We start from the raw sequence: 27,826 nt of genomic DNA, 5'->3' as shown, positions 1-27,826 counted from the left end.
AGTAAAATCACAAAAATACTGAACTCAGAGGAAAATCAATTCGGAAAGTCCATAATCACATGGCAAAATCAAATAACAAAACACAACAAAAACGAATGGACAAGAACTGTCATAATCCTGAATTAGTACAGGCATTTTCAAATGTAGAAAATGGTGGATTGAACCTGGTCTTACAGCTAGCCAAACCTCTCACTTGTATGACAGTCGTATCACATTCCATTATATTGTCACCGATGCTTGATATCTCTTGCAATTATTATACAACATACAGAGAGGGATATTTTAATTTGTTGATTTTCAGATAACATTCAGTTGACTAGATTTTTACTCTCAATTTTTTCTGGAAAAAATAAATCAAATCTTCTTTGGTCTTCATATGAAAATTAGAAGATGTGGTATGATGACCAATGTTTAAAGTCTTGATGTGATGCATGCTTTCTAAAAGGAATCAACTACTAAAATAGCACTTTATTTTTCAGAAATTCTATATATATAGTATACTATGTGTCACAGTTTCCTTAGGACTGAAATGCATATTTAAGCATAAGTACATTTGAGCTCCATATAGTCCAAATATACTTCCCATTCAGTATATGTTTCATTCATGCAAATTCACCCACTTATGAAAACCACATCAAAATCACTTTATCATATCAGAGTTTTTTTTATTTTTACATATGTTCTCAATGTGATTGGTTAGATTATTGGTGTTAACTTATTGTGTCTGGAATATAAATATATCGTTACCAATGGTCATCTAATAACCAGTTATAAATCATATACCTGTATCCTGTATACTCATATGGTTTTGTGCTTTGTTATAAAACTGTCTGGCTGCCCCAATGTTTGTTTGTATTAGAGTCACACATCTACCGATCTGCACATCGGCAGGTTTATCTGCTGGCATAAAGCTAGAGAAGATCAACTTCATTATACGCCTAGCAATAGGAGGTGTGTCTATCTCTAGTCTGGCAAGAAGATGCTCAACAGGGACAATGCTCCAAAACTGAAAAAAAACAAAGCACAGTGAAAATTTTATCTATCATCCATTTTGAGGAAAATCAGGTTACCAGTACAAAAATAAAAGAACATCATTCATATGTCCCCTGTGTTGTGTGCAGATTTAATTTGTCAAAAGACATACAAATATTTTTTTTCTTTCTTTTAACTATCTTATACAGGCTAAATATCTTCAACTAAAAAGGCATGACATTATTAATAATGTTTATTCAATATATTTTGATTTCCAAAGAGAATATTTCCAGTCATAGGGGATATTCTCCACTAAGTGAACATTGCTAATCCTTCAGTCCAAATGATTTAAATGTTAATATCTCAACAAAACATAGGTTTCCATATAGATTTTCTTTTGTTAAGTTTTTGTGTTTTTTTCCAGGGCAGCAAAGTTATGCTAAAAACTGATGTATACATTTATAGGATAAGGGCATTTTTGTGTTTTATGGTTGCCAGTGTTTATCATGTTTATATGTTTATTTATTCTATATATTGATACTAATTTGCTCACATTTTGAAATGTACATCATATATGCATTGATATAAAAAAACATAAATTTAATGCATTCATCATTTTATTGAAGTGTAGTTGAGACATTAAAAAAATATATATTTTAGTAAGACCCAGTCAATGACTGTCAAAATAATAAAAACATGAACTGACAAATCAACTGATAAATAATATGAAATTGCATGTGTCTATATTGTATTAGTGTATGTAAAGATGGGATTTTAGGGAAAATACAATACTAATACTGTAAATTCAGAAATTGTTGCATGTATTTATTATTGCAATTTTGTCATTTTCCACTTAAATGCAGTTTTAATTTTTAAGATTTTGAGAAAAATATTTCAAAATACGAGTTTAAATTATTGTGTTAACAACTCTGTCGCATTTTTGGCAATAATAAAAACCTTGCAATAATTTCTGAATTTACAGTATACTACATCAATTATGGAAACCTATTGTCAAAGTGTAACAAAAATTATTATTCTGGAATCATAGATATTACAATCATCAATAATTTTTACATAATCAATTAAACTAAAATCTATCATTTTAAAGATTTCTTTAGGCAAGCACAAAAATTAATCTAAGTTACCCTGATTGCTCTAAGACCTTTGACTTTCAGCAACATATCTAACATGGCTACCCTGACCTTTTCTGAGGAATCATGGACAAAGTTCTTCAACTCAGGAAGAATTGGTTTCAAAACTGAGTGGCATAAAGGATTATCCAGGAGGACTATAAGACCCTAAGAAGAGAAAATAAGACATAAATTATAATGTGTATCAATTTAAAGCCTGTTTTCATGTCTTTACCATACAACATGCATCATATAAGATTTGAGCAATCTCATGCAATATAATGTACAAGACGAGAAAGGATGCGAAGTGGAACTAGCACTATCAGGTTAATTGTTGGTGTTTGTTAAAAACCAATATTAGAGATCTTTGCAGCCAATTTCTATTGGTGGTGCAATTCTGAGTGTTATTGAGGTCCACTGACATAATCTATCTTAAAAGTAAAAGTTATACAAAATAAATGTGAAATTTGTGTTAAAATAACTGTGCAGTATGCCTTCTGTATAAGTTCCTTTAAATATCATGAGGCTTGACTGAGATTTCCTGTCATGCTTGTTGTTCAGTTTTGATTGACAAGTCTGAGCCAGCCTTTTCCCACCATTTAAAAAAAAATCAAATATCTCAAAATGGAGCTCTATAACCTATCTATTTTTTCATCTTATTTTGTTCCTTTACTAAATGCTCTTCCGATTTATAATATCAATTTTAAATTCTTAATTTTTATTAAGTATATTCTTAAGCTTAATTATTGTACATATCAAGAGCATATTTATGTAAATAAGATTTTCATAATGTTTTAACAAAAATTTGTTGAAACAAATAAAGTTAGGTGTGTGTATCCAAAGGATAGAAATCTAAAAAAAAAAATGAAATTTTGAATTTTGTCTAAAATTTGGACCCCTTTTGTCTCTTAAAGCAGCACATGAAGGTAAATTGTATATTTTAATAACATATTTGAATTGTTTAGTTGTGAAACAGCTTGTAGGCAAATTTTTGTAAAAAATCATCTTGGGATTAAAACTAGTGTATGCCCTTCACTACTTGATGAATGAATACAATGCATACCTTGATGACATTCTCCCTGACATCAGCTGAGGAAGCATCCCACATTAGTTCTAGGATAACTTTAGATATCAGACTTTGTATTATTTCTGCAGGGATCATCTCCCAGTAAACGGACATGATCTTAAACACTCCAGCCACAGCAGTACTTCTCACAACAGGAACAGGGTCATCCAGTAAGATCTGAAGTCACATATAGTCTAAATGTTTGGAAAATAATTACACATTTCTTCATCAAACAAATCTTATTATAGTACAATCATACAAGCAAGAATATATGATTTCTATGCTGCTGCCAAAAGCTTACCTCCTGTTGATTTCATATTGAAAAGTCATTTTTAAAATCCAACAAATGAATCACATCACAGTTGTAAATTCTGGTTACATAAAGTATCATAAAGAGCTGCAACTTTCACCATTAGTTTAGTTTTTTTTTAATTTCTTATCAAGAATTATATAATCTTGATACCGTTCAGTTTTATTCAGAGCTTGATTACACATATTTAAATCTCAAATTTATTGTTGATCTTATTTATAGTAATGCTGAATCATTTTGTGAAATACCCAATTTATAAAAAAATGTATAAATTTTGATGCAATATTTTTACAATTTGCCCACAATTAACTAGTAGCCTACTCAATAAACAAACTTTTCTTTTATGAATCTTCATTCAAACAGATCAAATTACTGTCCTTGAAAAACAGAATGACAGGCTTTATAAAACAACTGTTTTAATGACAGTTCTTGAAGTTGAAATGAATTTAATTGCATTCAGAAAACAATATTAGATTGCAGTATTGGATCATCTATACCTATTCTTTCACAATATTTTTTATAGATTTAGCAAATCACAGCCATGTACATTGTACTTGAGTTTAAGTGTGATTTGTGAAAAATTTCCTAAAATTTGATAGCTTCATTTGAACAAATACGGAACAACTAATTGAAAATTCCCCAAAGGGTAAAGAGAGCTTTCTCCAATCATACTCATTGATTCACGTTTTCTGATTTTATGATATCTGTTCAATGCATTATCTTGCTTTTTTTTTCTTCGAAAAGGAGTATAATAGACAAATAGACAATAGTATATATACCATGATATTATCTTTAATTTTACTAACACTTTATTCTCAGTCAATATTATTGAGTACTGCAAATTCTGCTTTGATTATCAAGCTCACAAGAAGGCAAACTACTGTACATTCAGAAATATAATTGAGATTTAGGAAGAATGAACAAAAATACCAGAATTGTTGCAATTTTTGAAAATCTTCACACAGATATACAAACCAGATATCAGAACACAAGTTCTTATTATTGCAATACACTGGGAGTTGCAAAATTCACATTAATAAAAACTTTCCAATAATTTCTAAATTATTAGTATAATCATTTCATTTTTAAAGCCTAGCAGACTGGTAAACTATTAACATAGAAGCAATATGGCTATCATAAAGATTCATTTTTTTGATATTGTCTATCCATCATTAGTCAAAATAAGATATAAACAGATAATCTCATACCATTATAGTATCAAATTGTTTTTGCATTAGTTTGTTTGTCTCTTCAATTTTAGAATCTGGATCTTGTAGTGGAAAAACATCCATCAATATTGCTGTGGCATTGACTCTCACCTGAGGATTCGCTACCTGTAATTGTAACAAAACATTTTCTTAAAACATATCGGTATTGAAATAATAAATAAGTAAAACATCGTTTAGCCAGGAAATATAACAGTTATCACAGATATGTCTCTTCTTTGAGTGATTTTGATAGTAGATTGCAATGTTTAAATCAAAATGGCAACACTTTAACATCAAAAATTAATTTGAAAAAAAAAATTCAAAGTCAATGAACTCTAACTGTTGCATATCAAATATCATCTGCTAATACAATTAGTAATTACCTTTAAAATAACCTAATCAGAAACTTTCACATGTAAAGCTTCAATGTTAATGCACCATTTCTTAGGGTTAGGGTCATATTATCTCTATTGAAATGAGATAAGCAAATACTAATATAAAGGCATGTGAAATATCACTCAGGACTTAAAGTGATTTTCCTTAAACTAACCTAATTGCATAACTAAATTTAACTAATTGTAAACATAAAAGGTATACTTATGTCTCCGAACTACGATAGCATGAGACAAAAACTTTAAGCACACAGTAAGTTAGACATCGTCATTGGCCATGATTTTCTAAACACTAAAACAATAATTTACTGACATTACTTTATTATGTGTTCAATGCAAAATATAATTAAAGGTATAAAAAAAACTTATACCTTTCACTGACACATGAAATGGGCAGAATCAATTTGCTCAAATTACAGTTTTGAAAGGTATTTTTCTGATGGTATTAATTGTGCCAATAAAAAGAATCAAATTGGGCCACATTTACCTGTAATTTTTTTTTTATACCTATGTCATACATGTAACATGTACTATAATTAACATTTCGTCTTGAAATTAAACTAAACACTCATAAAAACAAGAATGTGTCCATAGTACACGGATGCCACACTCCACTATCATTTTCCATGTTCAGTGGAGCATGAAATTGGGGTCAAAACTTTAATTTAGAATTAAAATTAGAAAGATCATATCATAGGGAACATGTGTACTAAGTTTCAATTTGATGTGACTTCAACTTCATCAAAAACTACCTTGACCAAAAACTTAAACCAAATTTTAACCTGAACTTTGCACTATCATTTTCTATGTTCAGTGGACCGTGAAATTGGGGTCAAAACTTTAATTTGGAATTACAATTAAAAAGATCATATCATGGGGAACATGTGAACTAAGTTTCAAGTTGATTGGACTTCAACTTCATCAAAAACTACCTTGACCAAAAACTTTAACCTGAAGCGGGACGAACGAACAGACGGACGAAAGAATGGACCCACAGACCAGAAAACATAATGCCCCTTTACTATCGTAGGAGGGGCAATTGTAGGTGGGGCATAAAAATATGAAAACTCCCAATAAATAAATTGTTCAGTAATATATTAGTTTTTCACGTATTAAGTTGTCTGAAATGTTGTTAAAGAAAATATAGTCTGATAGAAGAAAACCAAAAGTAGTTGATTGCACATTGTTTCTTTCTAGCTACGCCCCTGACCCTTGACTCTCCATTCTTACCTCCTTAAAAAAATAAATCTAGATGTACACTTAAATGCTCAGTTTAAACTTGTTGTCATTTGATAAGTCTCTAAATACTTTTAATGTTTATAGAACAATTAATCTGTTTATTATTTTATATTATTTAACCTATGCTAAAAAAAATGATACAATTACTGCAATCTGATATTGTTTCCCGAATGCAATTAAATTCAACTTAACTTCAAGAACTGTCATTAAAAACAGTTTTTTCAAGGACAGTAATTTGATCTGTTTGAATGAAGATACATAGAAGAAAATGTAAATTTTGGGACCCTTTTACGCAGAAAAATGTTTTTTTTTTTTTTTTTCGGTTTTCGGTTATAGGACAGTTGACAGAGGAGCTACATGTAGATAGGACTTATAAACAATTTATGAATGTAAAACTATTAATAAAGCTGAATAGAGTATATCATAGTTAATTGAAAACATAAACTACGCATTTTTCTGACGGATACAGAATTTACTAGTACTCAAAATTGTCCAAAATCTGCTCTTCGGGCCTAGGCAGAAACGAACTTCTCTATTACTTTGTCAATATTCACACTGAAACGCCGATGAATATGCAGTAATGCTAGCGATGATATAACCTGTCATTGTTCATTGTTGATCGTACATTTGATTTCAACAGACGTTGTACACTGATAGATCTCTACGGTAGCACTTGCGAGATGTTATAAACCATGCAACGTACGTATTCGCCATCGAGCGACATCCCAATTGAATTCGTCAAAACTACATACCAGGTCAGTTTCGTATGTCTCAGACAATGTTGAGATTTGTTAGTTTGTTATATTTCCTACAACACGAAGAAGCAGATACGACACAAAGAAGCGATTTTCTGATAATACCAGACGCGACTACACTCTCCAGTTCCATTATCATATGGTATATAAACGCAAATTATAATGAGACTTTCCAATACTGTTTTGGCGTGTTTGCAGGGGGATTGGCTCTGCATGGTAGTCTGTCGAACACATCGCCGTGATATATTTTCAACGTTATCGAGGGGTTCTGATAAATCTAATGCCGATTGGTACATCTCATTCCAAACAGATAAACCATACTCTGTAAAATGTGCTCCGAAATAACATGTCTTAGACTGAGTATAACAAATTCAAATCTTGAAAAAGATACAAGTTACTGTCCGATTTTTTCATGATCTCCAATAGAACTTCTCTTTTGAAAGCCAAATGCCGTTATTTAATGACATTTCATCAATTAAAAAAGTGACAACATATGTGTTTACTTTAAACATTTAATTTATAAATGTTTATTTTGCAATTTTATTTTGCATGCCAAATTGATGTGCACGCAACTGCGTGTTGGCGTATAGGGAGCTACGCGCCTGAGGGTAACAATTCATGCCCCCATTGTCTATGAAAGGGGCACAAAAACCAGCAGTTATTTTGTCCTGTTTATATAAAAAAAAAATGTATTTTAAAAACTAATTTAACAATATTCTAGTACCTTTAGAGACCTCCATAAAATAGGGTCATACAATTTCAGTAACATATCTTCTACTCCTTTCTGTTTCTTTTGATTATGTATATAACACAGAATCTGTAATAAACAATATGTGTGAAAAGAACAAGTTTAATATCATTTTATCACCAATCCTCAAAAACTGAATTAAAAAATATGAAATATGATTTTAGGGATAACTGTATTTTATTTTAAGTTTAACCCACACAACATTTTACTGATGCAAATTGAAAATACTATAAACCGGTAAACGAGACAGGTAAAATGCTATTTTTACATATAGGCAGGCATAAATATGATAACATAAACAATAGATTGAACTTGAACAAGGAGGCATAACTAAAGATGAAAAGTTACTAGAGCTTCTGAAATAAATGTTCTTGTCTGCTTTCTGCAATCTCAGAAATATGATTTCTTGTTATATTGTGTTTTTCAGTTGTGATCATTTATACATAGAACATTTATATATGTGTGTCCTTACAGGTGCATGCAAATAATCATTAATGCCTACCCTTCTAAGACTTTGGCAGAGTGGTTTTCTTGCATGTACAGCATAATACATTAGATCTTGAATACAACTAGTTTCTAATTTCTGGAATAAGCAAAAATAAATAACTATAGACCAGGGCTCACGCTACCAGGCGACTTGGGCGAAGAAGTCGCCCTCCCGACCGTCACTTCGCTTTCCCCGACCCCCAAAAGCGAAAACAAGTCGCCCTGTTCTTGACGAAAGTCGCTTTCAGTCGCTTCCGTCATCGGACATTTTCAATTTTTACCAAGTTGATGAAACATTAATTTTTAACTGATAATTAAAGAAATTCAGACATAAACTATTCATTATCTTTAGAAAAGAGGTTGAAGCATTGTCTTCGCAGTGTGTATCAGGTTATTTGATAAAAATACAACTTTTTATCACTTCGTGCATTTTCGCAAGTTCGGTGCTTGTTACTCGAAAACGTACATCAACCTAAATTTCGGCGGCAAAATAAGTTTGTTACTTCATTTAAACGTGATAAAAGTTGACTCCAGTAAATGTTTAATCCATTTATTGCATTAAAACCGTCATGTTCCTTTCCAAATAACTTGTCAAACATCGTTTATTTTTGTAAATTTTCTTGCATTCGTCCGCCATTGACCGATTTCTAAACTACGGATCTGAACCGGACCAGCTATGACCGAAATCCGTACTTTTACAATAATTACTACGGACGCACGGATGGAACAGCTGACAGAAGAATATTGATCCCAAAGGGAAAAATTACGCATCCCACACGCATTAAGAGACTTTTGGTTACATCTAATTGATTGGTGTATATAATTCCCTATATTTTTTATGAATGTTTCAAATGTTACTAATATCAGAGACATATATACATGTGTATATATGTCTCTGCTAATATCAATATATTATGACCCAGCTTAATAACTTTTATATTTTTTTATGAGAAACACTGAATTTCATACACAAGACAATTTTTAATTAAATTGTAATTGATATAATTTCTTTACATTTTTTAAAATAAATTTTTTTTTTTTTAGTGCTAGATATTTAGTTGATAGTTTCTCACAAGAACCTTAGTAAAACTTAAACAACTTTTAATTTCAAATGTTACTTTAATTGTAATTTTTTAATCATATGAATTGAACAGCATAAAAAGAACATTATTTACATATGGCCCTTTATACTATTGTAAAATCCAAACATTGTAGCGCACCCGCACGAATGAGCACTTCTCTTTCAAATCTCACCACTTCTCCCTATCAGTTTCAAAAAGAGAAGTCACTTCTCCCTATAATTCTGAAGTAGTGTGAGCCCTGTAGACATTTTACAGCACTGAAAACAGTTATAGGCAGATTTATATATCTGTTCTTTTAAAAGAGCATAATTAAATAAAACAAGCTCTTAATAAAGCAGATCATTCCTAGCCCCCCTTCATGGTTTCAGCTAGGATTTTGAGGGCTTTAGTCAATTGTGTGAGATGAAAATCAACCTTATTTTGGGCAACAAAAAGGAACCAAAAATATGTATTTCTAGCTATACATCTTTGAAGGACTAAGTCATCTTAAGCAGTCATTGCATTATTTGATATATGTGCTGCTTATATATGAAGATAATAATAATGTTTTGGAAATCTAGTTCACAATTTCACTTCATTTATTTTCAGGGACATTCCTGTTCAAGCAAAGTTGGATTCCTTTTTTTTTTTAAATCAATATGCAGTAATTGCAGCATAAATGAACCTGTAACAACCATTTCACTGCATAATCATTATCCATTAAAAAAAGGGTAAAATTGATATTTGAATTCATCTCTATAAATTGCAACGATTCTTATGACTGTATATTGTAAATTAATCAAGAATTGATCAAGTTTACTTTGATTTTTTTTAACTAACTTTGATTTTTTTTAACTAAGGTTCACAATTTATATTACAAATGTTATTTTCCTTGATTTTAAACCTAAATAGTATGATTGATTCATGAGTTTTAATGGACCAACTAAAATCAGGAATCAAAGCTATAAAATTATCATAACTTCAAACATGGATACACCAACAGTCTTGCAAATTATATGTATCTCCTTAGTCAAAACTTTTATCAAATATTGGGAAAATTAATTAATGAATTCTTGAGCAAGATTAAATTTGGTTACAACTAAGTGAAACAGTTTACTAACTAAGAAATGTCCCTCTTCCTCTATAGAAGTAACTCCATTACAACAAATTCTAGTGGTGTTAGGATATTATCATGGCATATAAGACAAGAATTTGCTAATCTTATGATGACAGATATCCCATTTGGAGATACTATTTAACTGGATTTAGACATAAATGCCAAAACCAGAATACAAATATTCTATGTTCCATAACATTGTGTCAAAATCTCAAAAGATCTTGTAAAAACAAAACTATAATTTCTACCTGGACACTAACAAAAAAATGTAAATTTTAAGGTTTCTGTTAGTGCTGTTATCCAACATTTGTACCTCTAAAACTGGTCCTGCAGCTCTTTGCCATGCTCTAAAGTAAATCTCTCCATACTTAACTAACCATGATCTGAAAGGAAAGAAATAAATATTTCTTCGTTGATAGAATTAAACAAGATATAGTTTGATTTAATTTTGATTTTCTTTGTTTAATTGCAACTTTTAAGCATCACTTTTAGGTAAGGACAGCTAATAACCCTTGCAACAGGTCATCTTTGGATCCTTCAAAAATTGAAAAGACTTAATATAAGAGATACTTAACATGCTTAAGGTAAACATAAATACCTGGCTGTAGTAGATAAATGATTTTTTATTGTATTGTGCAGAATCTTTGTAAGGTCTACTTCTTGGCTTAAAATATAAGCCAGAAACCTGCATCCCTGAAAAACACGTATATACATATATATGTTGTGTACAAGTTGTAATGTTGTACAAATTATCAGATATTTTGTACAAGTTATCAGTGTTTTATGAACTGCTTAACACAAATGGATGACTCAAGCACACAGTCTTTTGTTTCTCATATTTCTGTCATATTTTCACAACTACATGATACAATCTAATATTGAGCATTGATACAAAAAAAATTATAAGACCACAAAAATTTGTAAGGGTTCCGCGTAACCAAGTGTCTCGCCTAATTTTGCTGTTAATTGCAGGCTCTACAAAGATGAGGAATAAAATCAATAAAATTATTTCTCTTGATACTATCTTTTGATTGTAAGAAGCTTCGGTCCAAGTTTGGTAAAAATCCAGGATAATTTATGAATCTTATAAAAGTTTTAAAAACTTTACCTGCAGACTGTTTGTAATATTAACTGGAAGAAAAACTAAGTCTATTTATAAGTAAAATACAGATACACAGGTACAAATTTTAACAAAATGTCATTCTAGATACTAGCTTTTGATCATAATCAAGCTTCTGTCCAAGTTTGGTACAAATCCAAAATAGTATAAGAAAGTTATTAAAATTTTAAAAACTTTAACCACAGAGTAAATGTAATGTTTCCCTGCAGAAAAAACTAATTCCATTTATAAGTAAAATACAGAATGTAGGATCGCTATGTCTTGCTTTTTCGACTAAAGTCGAAGGCACAACAAAAAGACGTTTTATGGATATGAATATGGTATCAGGAGAAATTCGACTAAAGTCGAAGGCACAACAAAAAGACGTTTTATGGATATGAATATGGTATCAGGAGAAAAATAGAATTTGAATTTAAACCATTCAGGTATCCACAATTCCAGTTGGATGACAAGTAGAATAGCACTAAATGTTAGGTTGAAGTTTATAAATTTGAACTTAAAACATTAAACTAGTACATTTTAGAAGATACAACTGTATCACCTGGTGCAAGAAGGTATGTGTCAAAAAACTCATATCTTGTACAACAAGAGTGCACACACTGAAATGTCTCGCCTTCTATACTAATCATTGATTTTATGTTGATAGTCCTTAGTATAAAGCTAAGCTTTATTACAACTGTCACATAAACATAACATTAACCAAGATAACTAAACAAAGACCAATGAACCTTGAAAATGAGGTCAAGGTCAGATGAACCATGCCAGGCAGACATGTTCAGTTAACAATGCTTCTATACAATATATATAGTTGACCTATTACTTATAGTTTAAGAAAAAAATAGACCAAAACACAAAAACTTAACACTGTGCAATGAACCGTGAAAATGAGGTCACGGTCAAATAAAACCTGCACGACTGACATAAAGATCATAAAATATTTCCATACACCAAATATAGTTGACCTATGGCATATAGTATTAGAAAAAAAGACCAAAACTCAAAAACTTAACTTTGACCACTGAACCATGAAAATGAGGTCAAGGTCACATGACATCTGCCCGCTAGACATGTACACCTTACAATCATTCCATACAACAAATATAGTAGACTTATTGCATATAGTATGAGAAAAACAGACCAAAACACAAAAATTTAACTATAACCACTGAACCATGAAAATGAGGTCAAGGTCAGATGACACCTGCCAGTTGGACATGTACACCTTACAGTCCTTCCATACACCGAATATACTAGCCCTATTGCTTATAGTATCTGAGATATGGACTTGACCACCAAAACTTAACCTTGTTCACTGATCCATGAAATGAGGTCGAGGTCAAGTGAAAACTGTCTGACAGACATGAGGACCTTGCAAGGTACGCACATGTCAAATATATTTATCCTATTACTTATAATAAGAGAGAATTCAACATTACAAAAAATCTGAACTTTTTTTTCAAGTGGTCACTGAACCATGAAAATGAGGTCAAGGACATTGGACATGTGACTGACGGAAACTTCGTAACATGAGGCATCTATATACAAAGTATGAAGCATCCAGGTCTTCCACCTTCTAAAATATAAAGCTTTTAAGAAGTGAGCTAACACCGCCGCCGCCGCCGCCGGATCACTATCCCTATGTCGAGCTTTCTGCAACAAAAGTTGCAGGCTCGACAAAAACCCTGTACAAATTTTAATTTTTACAAACTTACATCTTGTACACAACATATATATATATTGAAGTTTTTAATTTTGTCCCACACTGTGCACAAAATAGGAGAAAAAAAAATGCTGAAATGCGACTAATATTTATATTCAATATGAATATTCACATTTTGTCTATTACAACATCAAATTGTATGTACATTATATATGCAATTTTTAAAACCACTAACCTCAGAGCATCTAAGGTATGCAATATTGTATGTACATTGTTTCAACAGGTTTTTCAAGCTTTTACTGCTTTCATTTGTTAAATCAACTTGACTTAAAGCTTCGTGTACTGTCCACACTCTCTTTACATCCACTATCTGTATAAAAAATAATTTTTATAGAAATTATAAATTTGGTAAAATCTTCAATCAAAACACAATCAGATAAAATTATAAGTACAAACTTCATCACCCTTTATGCTAATTTAGTTATATATCAGATAAGAATGGGAATGTTGACAAGTTGATCTGTTATCACCCGTTCTGTCAATTCAATGCAAACAAACTTTTTTGTACAACATGTAAAAATTAACTTTAATCTGACTATAAAAGTCCTATAACTCTTGAACAACAAACCAGAATATAAACAAGACTGTGCACACAGCCTTCCCTTTGTAGTATTGAACCTTGTAGAACAATTTTAGAGAGAGACATACACCTAAACACAAGTTATTGCCCGGAAACTATAAATGCTTTTTTTTTTGCCCCTAATTCCTACACTGTTGGTACCATAATCCCTAAAATCAATCCCAACCTTTCTTTTGTGGAATTGAACCTTCTTGTAAAAATTTCATAGGGATCCATTCACTTGTACTTAAGTTATTGTCCAGAAAACCGAGACGACGCAGACATCATAGCATTATACGAACCAAAAAAGATTTTTTGTATAAAAACCTGACTAAAGCACAAAAACTTAACACTGAGCAATGAATTATGAAAATGAGGTCATGGTCAGATAACACCTGCGAGACTGACATCATAAAGTATCTCCATACACCAAATATAGTTGACATATTGCATATACAAATGCAGTATTAGAAAAAAAGACCAAAACTTAAAAAAACTTCACTTTGACCACTGAACCATGAAAATGATGTCAAGGTCAGATGAAACCTGCTAGTTGGACATGTTCACCTTACAATCATTCCATACACCAAATATATTAAACCTATTGCTTATAGTATCTGATATATGGACTTGACCACCAAAACTTATCCTTGTTCACTGATACATGAAATGAGGTCCAGGTCATATGAAAACTGTGTGACAGACATGAGGACCTTGCAAAGGTACGCACATACTTAATATAATTATCATATTACTCATGATAGGAAAGAAATTAACATTACAAACAATCTACTTTTTTTCAAGTAGTCACTGAACCATGAAAATAAGGTCAAGGACAATGGACATGTGACAAACAAAAACTTTGTAACATAAGGAATCTGTATACAAAGTATGAAGCATACACCTTCTAAAATATTAAGCTTTTAAGAAGATAGTTGACAACAATAAACTAAAGTTGTGTTGAGGTATGGACAGACAAGGGTAAAAGCAGTTGGAGATTAAAAACATGCCTTAAATTAGTAATTTTAAAACATCTATTGAAAATACCAATAAATTCTCTACTTATTAGGAAGGCTAACTACATGAAATTTTAAGCATTTCATATTGTTAACAAAATTTAAAGCCACGATCCAAGGGAGATTCTCTTGAAACATACTTCAGCTTTGTCTTGTCTGTTTAAAAATAAATTCTTACAAATAATCAGTTTTGGCTTTTATTTTTTTCATTTGTCTTTGATGACTTACTGTTTGAGTTTGCAGACTCCTTTGCAAAAGATAGATAAATGTGTTAGACATTAATTCTTCTGCCCCCTGTATCTCTTTCTGCCACCAAACTTCAAATAAATGTGACATTGCATTTTTCAATTTTTCTGCTTTCTCTGGCAAAGGCAAAAGCAATCCTGAAATAATTGAAATACATTAATCTTGTTCCTAAAGTTTATGACCCATACTGTAGGCAGGAGCATTGTGAAATTTTTAAAAGTGGATCAATTTCAAAACAGCAAAAATACTGAATAAAAGATATGTGTCATTTTGTACATGTGCCAAATGGAATTTTGTGGCAAATCAATCTAAGACTTTTACAGATTATCTGCTGGCTTTGCTTTATTACATAGATTTTAATGCTACACGTGTAACATTTTAAACATTATTCAGTTGTTTTTTTTGTTGTGCTAGCCTTTACTGTTTACAGAAAGTTCTTAACAATCCCCAAAAACCATTGTGCTGAGCGAATTAAGTCGAGTGCTCTTTTAATAGGTGTACTTGAAAAAGTCCATATTTATTCTTATTTTAACTAATATGTTTATTTAATTTGATGTGTTAGAAATGACAGAAGTGATCCTGTTCACAAAAAAGCTTGAAGCCATTTATAGAAGGCATTTAGAAAATAGTCTGTATAACTGTTATTTTCTTGAAATTTTCAAAGTCCAAAAAACAGTAATTTGAGCAACATAAACTTGATCTTGAACTCATCATAGAAAACTCAAATACTTCAGACTAAATATGTGAAGGTGCCAGGTGAGCTAAAAAGCTAAAATGAACACACATCAAAGAACAGCTCTAGATAATCCAAAAAAACTGGAGAACACAGGTGTCCTGAAAGAATGAGCAGTTCCTGCTTCTTGCAAGACACAGCTGTGTTGCTAGTTATAAGTCATGTCCTGTGCAGGAGGAAAGCCATTTATGGTAATTCAAAGAAGATCATTGTAAGCAGTTGAAATATATATTCAATAATTCATTTCAAGATCTGATATCCTCAGAAACTAACAGTAAGGCAACCATCATTTGACTTTAAGGGGGGTTATGGTTTTTTCTAGAAAAAAATATTCTGATTACCAATTTGATTGAAAAAAAATATTCTGGTCAAGCAAATGACAAAAAAAATTATTCTGAATCCAGATACCTTAAATATTGAAAAAATAAAATTTGATTGAAAGCGTTGAAAAACTAAATAAAATTAATCACACTTTGCATAAAAAAATTCTGACTCAGACAAAACACCATTCCCCTCCCCGTTTTGAAGTTAAATGGTTGCTCCCTAATACAAGAATTCATATATATGCTGCATTTAAAAGTAAGCATTACATGCCTCTGTGAACTAGGGAAAACTTCAGCAGTTGCTAAAAGTAAAGAAATGTCAAAAGGCAAGTGGTAAATCAAATTTTATACCATCTTGTTTTGATCTATAATGTCAGAACCTATGATTTTATGTTTACAAAAAAATAAATAATCGCTCGCCTTAATTTTCAAGCTTCATCTCAAAAATTTGCAAATAATTTTTTTTATCAAAATTTTTAAATCGCTTGCTCTCCCCAATTTTTGAGTGGAAAAATCTTTGGCCTAATTAGTTTGTATTATCAAAATGTTCAAGAATATGCATTAGAGAAAAAAATCTGTGTACAAGGTGAATATCCTGATTTTGATGATGTATGTATGGCAATCAAGTTTACTTAAAAAGATTGAGAAGTATGAGTACCTAGATAATCCAATAAACAGTTTAAAACAAGACAAGAGGCTGTCACATCGACAGCAAACCGGAATTATTAACATTTATTTGTGTCCTGGCAAAATCACAAAAACCATAACTGATAAACGGTGAAAGTGAAAATCGTTAATATCAAATTTGACCTCCATTTTGCCATCAGTACCAAGCTTAGGTTGAATGGTTCATGAGTAAATGCAACAACATGAAAGGAAACACTATTTTTCAATCTTTCAAGAACCATAACTCCTGAACGTTAAAGGTCAAAATCAACATTATTGAACTTGACCTCCATTTTGTCATCAGTAACAACATATTAAAATTTGAAAAGCTTTGGTGGAACAGTTCACAAGTAAATGCACGGACACGACTGGAAACGTCATTTTTCAATCTTTTAAGAACCATAACTCCTGAACGGTAAAATTCAAAATCGTCATTATTGAACTTGACCTCAACCGGCCGCCCGCCCACCGTACATCCCCAAATCAATAACCGACATTTTTTGTCACAAAAATCCTGTTGTTAATAAAACCTAAAAAAGAAAGATGAAATTATCAAGCACAGTATTTTATGTGGCTCTTTCAACATTATCTCAATTATGATTTTACTTTTAAAAGAAATTATATACTGTACAGCAACCCCTTCTCCTTTTTAGGACACAAGGGCATTTTAACTGTTTCTTGTAAATAATAAAAAGTACCATTTAAAACAACTGAAGTGGAATATAAGGAGACAGGAACATAGATTTCTTGTTGATTTATAGCTGCTGATGCTAGGTTTACAACTCCTTCCAAAACTTCTAGCAATTTCTCCAATTCCTGTAAATCAGAAAAGCATACTGAAAGTAGGATATATATATGGTATTTACTTAATAATCTACTTAATACATGACATGCAAACATCTGCAGTGGATAAAACATGCAATTCTCATCGTTAAAACCTGATGAGACAATAAAACTAGACAAAACAATATTTAATTTGAAAATCTGTCATTCAGAAGGTCTATCAGCATGATCAGATATTGGCTAATGACTGAAGAAAATGGGTTTAATCCAATTTAAAACTTTAAAAGCTGTTACTCAACTTGACAAAGTGTCCAGTAAATAATCCATATATTTTTTTTATATGAAACAAGAAACAAACAAAATGACCATTAAAATTGGTTTTCAGTCCAGTTCAGTCCCCACATTAACTAGACCAAATGTCAGATAAAGTTTAAAATACCTTGGGAAGTACCGGGTAAAATCCTTGTTCATTTAGTGTTGGGAAGAAAAATGTGGTTCTGAGGTGATAAAGTACAAAAGGCAATTGCAAGTTCAATCAATCAGTTGAAAATCACTGGTTGAAAATATTCCTAAAACATGAAACAGTAAATTTGACAAGAATGAGATGTACTTCAGTGTGCATCTGAACACTCAGGCCTCTACAACAACTTTTTTTCCAACTTGTCCAGTAGGACAAGTACATACCAAAACTTACTTGTCCGAATGAAATTGTAACTTGTCCAAAACAAATCTTAATATTAACCTTTTTTGCATTTCAAGTTGATTCAAGGAACAAAATGAATTAAAAAGAAATTGAACAGAATTTGATTTATATCCTTTGAAATACTTTTAAAAGATATGAGCCATGAACAACTGAATTGAGTTGTGTCACAGGACTTAGGTTCTAGTTTTTATCAATGCTAAAGTCTCATCATACTTTGCACATGAGGCACCATCTAATTGGCCTCTAAATGTACACTCATTGGATTTTTATCCTATTTTTTTAAAAGTTGAAAAAAGTTTATTCAAATGCAATCAATAAAAAGAATATGAGGCATGATTGTCAATTAGACAAAAGACCAAATGACACAGAAATTAACACTTATAGGTCACTGCATTGCATTGGTATTGTTTTTTCTACATAAAGATCAAACATGATTTGATGATTTTTATGGTAAATAATTTCCTCATTCTTATTTAAAAAATACGTTATGGACATCGATATTAATCATTATAGAGCAACAAAATAAGGTACGAAAAGAAGTTCTGATTTGTCTTGGTCCAGAAATGTCTACTGCCTTGCCAAACTGTCTATTAATCATGTTTATGAAATATGTCTCCTACAGTGCCCAACTGTCTATTAAACTTGGAGCCGAATCATTTCCGAGCTGGTGACGAACTGTCTTTTAAGGTTACCTTATCTAAAATGCCCATGGTTGAATTAGATCGGTAAGACTGGTTTCCGAGAAAAGTGTGCTTTTTACCTGTTAAAAGTACTTGACAAAGAACCAGTTTAAATTATCGATTGCAAGTCTGAGGGGTCTGATTTTATTATTCGACTGAGAAATAAAAAGTTTCAATTAGTTTCAGTTTAAAAAGGAAAGATGTCAAACAAATCTTCTTTTCTTGTTTTTTTTGTTAATAATTATACTTTGTTCATCAAAGTTGGATTAAAATTTATTTTCTGCAGAATGATTCTACTTGTCCCATCGGACAAGCTTGGTATAGCTTTTACTTGTCTGACCTTTTTTACCTCTGGTACCGGACAATCGGACAAGCGTTATTGTCGAGGCCTGATCCTCATCATGAACGGTTTTTTAGGGGGATGAGTGACTATCACATGGTAGAGTTAATATAGGTTACTGGGTGGGTGGTCGAAGTTTGGCCTTGCTTTGGTGGTCATCTTCACATATACCATACAAATTTATTTCACATTTGATATAATTCTGTTATGTTTAGAACCTATATCTACATTTGTAAATCATCATAGAAAAATAGATCCTACAAAATGTATGCATGTACATGTAGTGCACAATATGTAAACAACTGCTTTAGTTGAAACTGTTAAAATCAAGAGCTGACTTTAAGTACATGTAAATCCTTATGTTGTGTTAAAATAACATCAGAGAAGGTAAAAAGGAAATTTGAGTACTTGTTCTAAGTTTTAACATGTTTTACAGACTGACAGTCAGTGGATGAATGGACAAATGTAAACCATAATTAGACTGGCTTATAAAAACAGCAATTGATGAAATAAGTCTTGTGAATTCAGTCAAACCGACATTTATAACCATAGGTGTTGTATACATAAGTTTCGTTATAACAGGAAAGGAAAATTAACCTTACAAGAGAGGTGATCTACCAACAGTGGGACTAGACAAATAGAGTTGACCTTTTAAGCAGATTTGACTGTATTAACAATGTGGTAGTGTACCTCTTGCATTTGATCTTCATTCTCTTCTGCAACCTCTAAACTCATAAAAGTAGTGGCACATTTCTGTTGTATACTGTCCCATAATTTATCCAGTTGAGGCTTGCTACAGCCACTCAACACCTCTTGTAAATCATGCCCATCTGTTTTGCACTAAAGAAAAATCAAAGTACTGATGTACTGAACATCGGATGACAGCAAGTTATTGTTGATTGTCAGAAAAAAATATCACATCTCTATAAACCTGAAAGTGAGGTTCATGTGCAGATATATATTTTTTTCTGCGACAAGTTCATACGTGAATGATGAATAAATGACAAGGAATTCAGCCTCACCGTAATAACTATTATATTGTAGTGATACAAATCAGTATACTTTGGTTTGTTGTTATACAATGTATATTATAATAATATTTGTATATAACAGTTACATGTATATATTATTTTCATGCATTTGTATGTCTTTTTATTCTACTATTTTAATTATAGTGCAGTACAAGTTTATAGTGGATGCTCTTCTGTAATAATTCAATTTTTCTAATAGAATGGATTTGAGTAGGCATTCATATTTTCTCGCAATATGTTCTTGAGATATTCTTCCACACTTGTTAAGACAATTTTTCTGTACACAGTACATGTGCATAAATATTAAAGATTTATTTTACTTTTATATATACATTTCATAATATTAATTATGTTCTAAACAAAAACATATCTTTATAAGTATTCATTGAGAAATTCATTTATGACTAGTAATAAAGAATGTTATTTTGCACTCGATAATTTCCATTTATTTATAGATCGGTAACCAGTCAAACACAAAGGTTACACAAGTAGAAATCTCTGTGGCAACAATACATTGGAATGCCCTCACGGTCATAGCCATGTAAAAATCATTGTTATCTCTGACATGATCAGGTATATATGAAATGTATGAGGCAAATTACATTTTTCTATGATACAAATTAAATGTACTGATAAGTATATCTGGTTTATTTAAAATAATGATTCGTTTTTAATTCTGATCTGTCCTTGAATTAAGGGAATGTTGTGTCTATCTTTTAGCTCAGTATGTTTTTGAACATGTTGAAAATTACCCAACTTTTAATCTATGTGAATTCATTTTGTTTTAGTACCAATTTTCATGGATTTTTTAGGTAAAATCATATTTTTAATTGTGGATATTTATATTTAATTCATGTTTTGCAAATTCTGCATAAAAGCCAAAAAGTGCTGATTACTTGAATTCATGATAAACCAACACTAACAAAGACAGTTTCAAACATATAATAATGAATCAGCTTTAAATTGCAGATTCAACATTATTACTTACCAATTTCAAGAAAGAGACAAACTGATCAAGTTCTCCCCTTTCTGCAACACTTATCAATTCTTCTCGTGTGTTCTGCATGTTTAAAAATTCTATAAATAAAATTTGATAATAAAGTTAAGTACATTTGTAAAGACCATGCCTACAACTTTTCAGAATCTTTATGACTGACAATTTCAGGCATGTTGGCGAATAAGTTGATCTAGTCTTACTAATTACAACAAATGTAACTGATAATTTTTACAGTTTTGTGCCAAATTGACAGTGAACTGGATTTTGTGAATCTTGCTATATTCTATGGACCATGGACAATAAATCATGAACGGCAGAAAAGAAAATTGTTAATACATCATGATCATGTCATGTACATGTAATTAACTGTTATCACAGAGATATGTCTTGTAATTTTGATAATGCAAATGTTGAAATTGCAATAGGCTAGCAACACTTTAAGTAAAAAAAGCCCATTAAAATCCAAAATACATTTAACTTTATATCTAGCGGATCTCAGGCCTTTAAAATTTTCAAACTGCACAGTTTAGTCTGTTCACAGAGTAGTTTGTAAGGTGAAAATATGGCCATATTTGTCCATTTGTTCAGAGATGCAAACAGTTTTTTTTTCCTGTCAGACATTGGGGCCTACAGGGTACGAAGTTTTGCCAGACCCATCACATTTCTGCCAGACCTATATTTTCACTCAAAATAATCTATGTAAAAACTTTGTAATATGTCTATAAATAACAATGAAATGTAACTGTTTCCTGTTAAGGGGTTTCCCGAATTTTCCCGCTAAAAAGCACATGGCTTTCAACAATTGTAAACAAAGCATTCAATTTGTGATCATGGAATTTACAGCTTTAATTAATTGAATTTGGATATAGATATTCAACTTAAGGTACAGTCAGGCAATGTTTTTACTTTTTTCTGGATTAAAACTAATTTGAAAGAAAAGTTTAAAAAATAAAATATATTGTGAATATTCAGTGACCCATAGATTTTTTGAACTCTGCTACGGAGGTTAAAGTTACGTCATTTTTCAAACCAATGGTGTGTATTCTCTGTTACAACTAAATAACTGCGTTTGATATAAATATTTCAATAAATTAACAATGTCAAACATACGATTTCAAAACTGAAATTTATACTGCAAAAGGTTTTATTTTCATTTTTTAAGGAAGGATATTTGGAAGGTGTCAGGCTATAATAGTTATCATTAAAACAGTTTGAACTCCCGATTTCTATTATGTAATCGAAGCCTTGAATGTTGTTCTATCTAATCATGCAACGTGGTTGTAAATTCACAATTTTATAAACAAAATACTCTGCCAGGACCGACGGGGAATTAAGTTTTGGCTGACCCAAGCAGACTAAAATATTGCCGGCCATCAGGTCCTGCACAGCAACCAGTTTTGCCGGACCTGCATAAATTCTGCCCCTTAGGTCTGACAGGTCCGACGATTAGTTGCATCTCTGTTTGTTACAATGTATGATAAAAATTAAAGTCAATGAACCATGACTGAAGGCTAATCAATCTCCATAGAAATGAGATGTGCCAATGGTAATACAGATGCATACCAAATACCATTGAATGCTTCTTTAAGTAATTTCATAGGGATGTAAAAGCTTTGACCGTGCATACATTTTTAGAATGAAGTGCTTCCGCGCATCATACAAAATGAACTTTGCTTTTTTATATTTGGTCAACGTTTTACACCCCAATGAATATAATAATAATAATAATAAATTCTTTATCTAAAGAGGGTAACTCAATTAGAACTAGTCTAATTTTCATTGAGGCCCTCACACAAAATACATGCATAAAGTTAACATTCATTCATTCATACATTAAAATACAATAGGGGAGATTCGTCTAATTGATGACACTTTTTAAAATCCGAAAGTTTGGATACCATAGAGGCCAATTGCGGACATACTGGTGGTTGCATTGGACAGGAAAGGATAGAGGGGTATCAAACGGACTATTTCCCGCGTTTTTATGTCACCTCTCTTGATTGGTAGATTGGAAATATCTAAAACCCGCGGAAATGCGCAGTCATGTAAATGCGGACATAGGGAGTTAAAATACGGACACCTTGTCGTCAAATGGAGAACACTTATTTTCTTTAACTACTCTCGCCATTCAAAACGAAATTACTATATACAATTACCTTTCATGAATACCCTTTCATTGCATCTAATCTTAAAGCATGTCTGAAAATAGGTTTCGCTCGTAAATTTGTAATACACGTGGAAAGGTGAAAAAATAATAATAAAAAGTCCCTCTTTTATTTAAATTTCTTGTATCAAAATTAGAGTATAGTAAAATAAAGTTAAACAGTTAAAGGAAGTATTGATAAAAAAAGAAATTTCAACTATTTATTTTATATTTCTATTAAGGTATAAAAATAATGAAAAGTAATTTTTCAATATGTATTTGCATTCTATTTGCTTTCGATTTTATCTTTTTTCACCCCAAAAACGTAAATTTAAGGAACAATTTTGAATGGTGACAAATAAGGGGAAGGAACTCCAGTTGTTTTATTTACGATCTAAAGCTAAGGTACTTGTTTATTAACAATGTGTTTGACACCAAAGCTGTCAAGTGAAGCCATGCACTAAATGAGTCACTTAATTTGACAGTTTACACAGCTAGATGAACTTTCTGTACATGGAAGAATTACGAATTTGTCGGTATTTCAAGGGAAAATCACTTATGAAATCAATCTGAAGGCTAAGAAATCCAGGTGAAAACGGGTCATTTTCAGAATTCCAGGGTTTTTCAATGACCCGGCGGGTGTGCCGGTTGATCCCTCAAAATTGTGAAATTCTCGGGTCACACCCGCAGAATACGTGTCAGTTGACAGTAGAAAAAATCAGACTGCCAAATGCATAATATTTGTAATATGAAGAATGAAATAAAAAACAAATCAATCCAAATCTTTATTGATATCATATTTATGTATCGGATTCGCATTATTACTGTATATATAGATACTAAGAGAATTTTGCGTATGTTCCACATCATGGTATTGACATTGCACCACTACACTTGTCCAAAAAATCTTGTGTCCGCATTTCAGCTATCATGTTTTTTTGGTAGTGTAAATGCGGACATTTGCTTTTATATATTTTGTAATCGTATGTAGACAAATCAGTAAAAAGAGTAAACAGAAATGTGTTCTTACATATAATACTCAATGCCTTTTTCTTTTCAACACATAAATTAAAAAAAAGATTTCCCAGAACTATCAATGAAACGACACTTCGAGTGAATATAAAATATTCATGATATTAAAACCGGCACATTTTGAAAGACCCGAATTTCTGGATAATGTAAATCGAATGTTCCGGAAATTAGGGTCCAATGAATCTTACCGATTTTAATATTTTATAATTACCGGAAGAGAGGTTTCATTGATAATTGTGGGAAATGTTTTTGAAACAAAATAAATATTTGCCCGACTCAAATGGAATCGTATCTTATTTTACCATTTCTTCTAGATATTTCTGGAAATATTTTACATCAATAAGCACAAAAAAGGTAAAAATTTTAAACCTGCAAAGAAAATTTTATGTCAAAATTAGATCTCAAAGTTCCCCCCAAAATTTGCTCTCAAACTCCAGACGTAAAAAATGGCTTCAGCATTAGGACGTCATAGGCAGTCCCAGAAAAAAATTAAAATAGCCTTGCCAGATGTCATAATTATTTGGACTAGGTTTAAGCGTGATGCGGGATTGCTGATTTTTTGTAGGCATGACATGTGAAAGTCAAATTATTGTGCCGTGAAAACGAGAAATGAAGTCTAACAGGACACAGGAAATTACAAAAAAAATGATAATTGCTTACGTACATAGTGTAAGCTGGATACGGGAATCTAACAAAACAGTAAGCAGAATCTGTGATCATAACCCCCACAACCAAGGGCGAACAGACTCTATGCCACAGGCACTTGTTACTGTCCATGGGAAGACCACTATCAACGTATATTTACGTTGATCAGTTGATAGTGGGTCTTCCCATGCCCATGGATAGAAACAAGTACCTGTGCGCTGTGACTATGCGGAGTACATAGAGGAAACAAACCATTTTAGTGGATAATTTAATATAATACAAATTTCTTTTAATTTTTAATATTTTTAATTTTTTCATGCCATTTCGTAGTCCAGATAATCATGCCGTCTTCTGAGGGTATTTTTATATTTGGATTTGCAGGAGGGCGTCCAAAAAAAATTATAAAATAGCCGTCCAAGGCGTCATAATTATTTGGACTAGCCATTTCGATAACCTAATTAAGGTTCATCATAACCTTTTGGCTAAAATGGCCGTATTTACACCCCAAATTTTACTCTGAGTACACACTAACCTATACACCTGCAACAGTTTTAAGGGATGGCAGGAACTAGATATATAAATTTTAAATGCATTTTATGTTTCAGAAAATTATAAACTTTTCTAGATTTTGCTATCCATTTTTTTTCGTTCCTGCTGAAGGTGCAAAAATTAACTAAGTAGCGAAAACGATTGAGAAGCTCCAGTCATATAATCAATGTTGTGAGTAGTATTGATTTAAATGGACAATAGATGGACAATAGACACCTGTAAACAATAGGTGATTTAACAGGTTTAAACTGTGTAACTGAGTGGACCGTATCAAATGAAACTCGGGTGTTTGTTTATTTTGCTATCTTCTGCAGACTGGAAAAAAATGAACATCAAAATCCAGGTAAGTTTTTAATTTTCTGAAACGTAGACTTCATATAACTTTTATATATCTAGTTCCTGCCGTGCCTTAAAACTTTCCTTGATGTACCAGTTTGTCTGTACTCATAGTAATTTTGGAGGTGTAAACACGGCCATATTTTTCAATTCCTTATGATGAACCTTAACCATTTTTTTCTTTTTTTTTCACTTAACACATTTATATAATTCTATAATATTTTTAAAGCGCCACCTACAATATCTAAGTACAAAGGAGTAACTACATTAGTGATAATAATTTTACAAGAGAGGATAAATTATTCACAAGAGAGATTACTCTGTCATCACGACAAAGATAATTTGAAGATTAACTATGGCCTATGCCATGGAAATTAAATTAGAAATGATTTATGATACACTCTCAGTTAGCTCTTTGATCATTTATAATCAGCTTTTATTCGTGGAGCAGTGACAGATATTCAGATCACAAAACAAAAACAAGAATTTTTTGTTTACTTTTTTCCAATGTTGATAAATTACTTGAATCTTCTAAAACGCGCCTCTCGTTTCCAGTCTCGTCGGGTCTCACCAATTACCAATTCAGTCTCAAATAGGGACAAAATCTGATACATGTTAACTCGTACCTTGAAGCTTCGGCCTCTCATACTCAACCAACTCGTACCAAATATTTTTCTGTGCGATGTGAAAATGTATAAGGTAATACTTTTAATTTTTAATTGTAAAAGTCAGTATTATTTTGTAAATTATCTACTAGATCATGTAGATTGTCTTCAAAACTGATTATTTGTCAAGTTGTTGAAGTCTGATCAATGAGTAAAAAGGTTAAACATAATATGTGTTGAATACAATTGAAGATACATTCCATATATCGCATTACACTATGAATACTATAGAAATTAAATCAGACCGCACGCGTTTCTAAACATTATTGAAAACCATATGTCCACGTTCACTATGCTTTTGATAGAAGTAGGTCTATTTCTATTCAGTATATATACTCATCAGTGATGAGTTAATTTTCATCTGATTTTTACATTGCGATGACTGTGAGGGCATTCCGATGTATAATGCCAAAGAGATTTGACTTTCGTTTTTGACTGGTAAACGATCGTATCAATATTTGTGTGTTTTTAAATTTATTTGTTATCACTTGATGTTGAGATAATCATGATAGACGATTGCATTTGCATCAGAAAATTTGTGTAGAGTAGTAGAATTCTTTTGTATATGGACTTATTTGATTCCAACTGACCATTAAGTTCATTCATTGTTCCTCCTCCGTGCAGCAATCAATTAATAGATATTTCTTCTTGAGTCATGACCACTCAATCTATCCTGTGATTGGTGGTGTATTGGCTTTTTGTAAACAATAGCTAGTGAGCTGATTTGTAAGTTACAATAACATCTCCATGCCTTATATATCATGTACTGTAGTAGTACGACGCTAGATTAAAACTGACGAGGAAAGGTAACACACGACCACCGAAAGCTTTATTATTGTGAAGCCCAGGTGGTCGTGTGCTTTAGCGGGACGGCTACAGTGCAGGCGATTTGGTGTCACGATAGCTCAGTAGCATGTATCTATATATATATATACAACTCGTCTAAACATCAACCCAACAATGTTAGATCTGTAAATTTGCTTTCGCAAATTTTTGGTTCTTCCCTCGCCTGGATTCGAAACCATGCTACTGAGATATCGTGACACCAAATCGCC

The 27,826-nt window shown here is 31.6% G+C and overlaps 1 protein-coding gene across 1 annotated transcript in view; it reads right to left on the bottom strand.

The window, feature by feature from the left end:
* The window catches only part of LOC139510183 (condensin-2 complex subunit G2-like), a 49,906-nt gene extending 23,178 nt beyond the window's left edge, over nt 1-26,728 (bottom strand). Inside the window, exons 1-14 of the mRNA XM_071296602.1 lie at nt 26,605-26,728; nt 21,393-21,481; nt 20,064-20,213; nt 17,566-17,683; nt 15,128-15,282; nt 13,500-13,634; nt 11,083-11,177; nt 10,798-10,867; nt 8,323-8,403; nt 7,797-7,889; nt 4,687-4,812; nt 3,166-3,345; nt 2,118-2,270; nt 784-1,006 (exon numbers count right to left, since the gene is read on the bottom strand). Coding sequence (XP_071152703.1) covers nt 784-1,006; nt 2,118-2,270; nt 3,166-3,345; nt 4,687-4,812; nt 7,797-7,889; nt 8,323-8,403; nt 10,798-10,867; nt 11,083-11,177; nt 13,500-13,634; nt 15,128-15,282; nt 17,566-17,683; nt 20,064-20,213; nt 21,393-21,470 — 1,657 coding nt within the window. The 5' untranslated portion in view covers nt 21,471-21,481; nt 26,605-26,728. The remainder of the gene's footprint in view (nt 1-783; nt 1,007-2,117; nt 2,271-3,165; nt 3,346-4,686; nt 4,813-7,796; nt 7,890-8,322; nt 8,404-10,797; nt 10,868-11,082; nt 11,178-13,499; nt 13,635-15,127; nt 15,283-17,565; nt 17,684-20,063; nt 20,214-21,392; nt 21,482-26,604) is intronic.
* Between the last annotated feature and the right edge of the window lie 1,098 nt (nt 26,729-27,826).

The sequence above is a fragment of the Mytilus edulis genome, chromosome 2 (genome assembly GCF_963676685.1).
Source record: "Mytilus edulis chromosome 2, xbMytEdul2.2, whole genome shotgun sequence".
In the NCBI taxonomy this organism is placed as follows: Eukaryota; Metazoa; Mollusca; class Bivalvia; order Mytilida; family Mytilidae; genus Mytilus; species Mytilus edulis.
The sequence above is the reverse complement of the archived record's forward strand: the minus strand, read 5'-3'. Positions and strand labels throughout refer to the sequence as shown.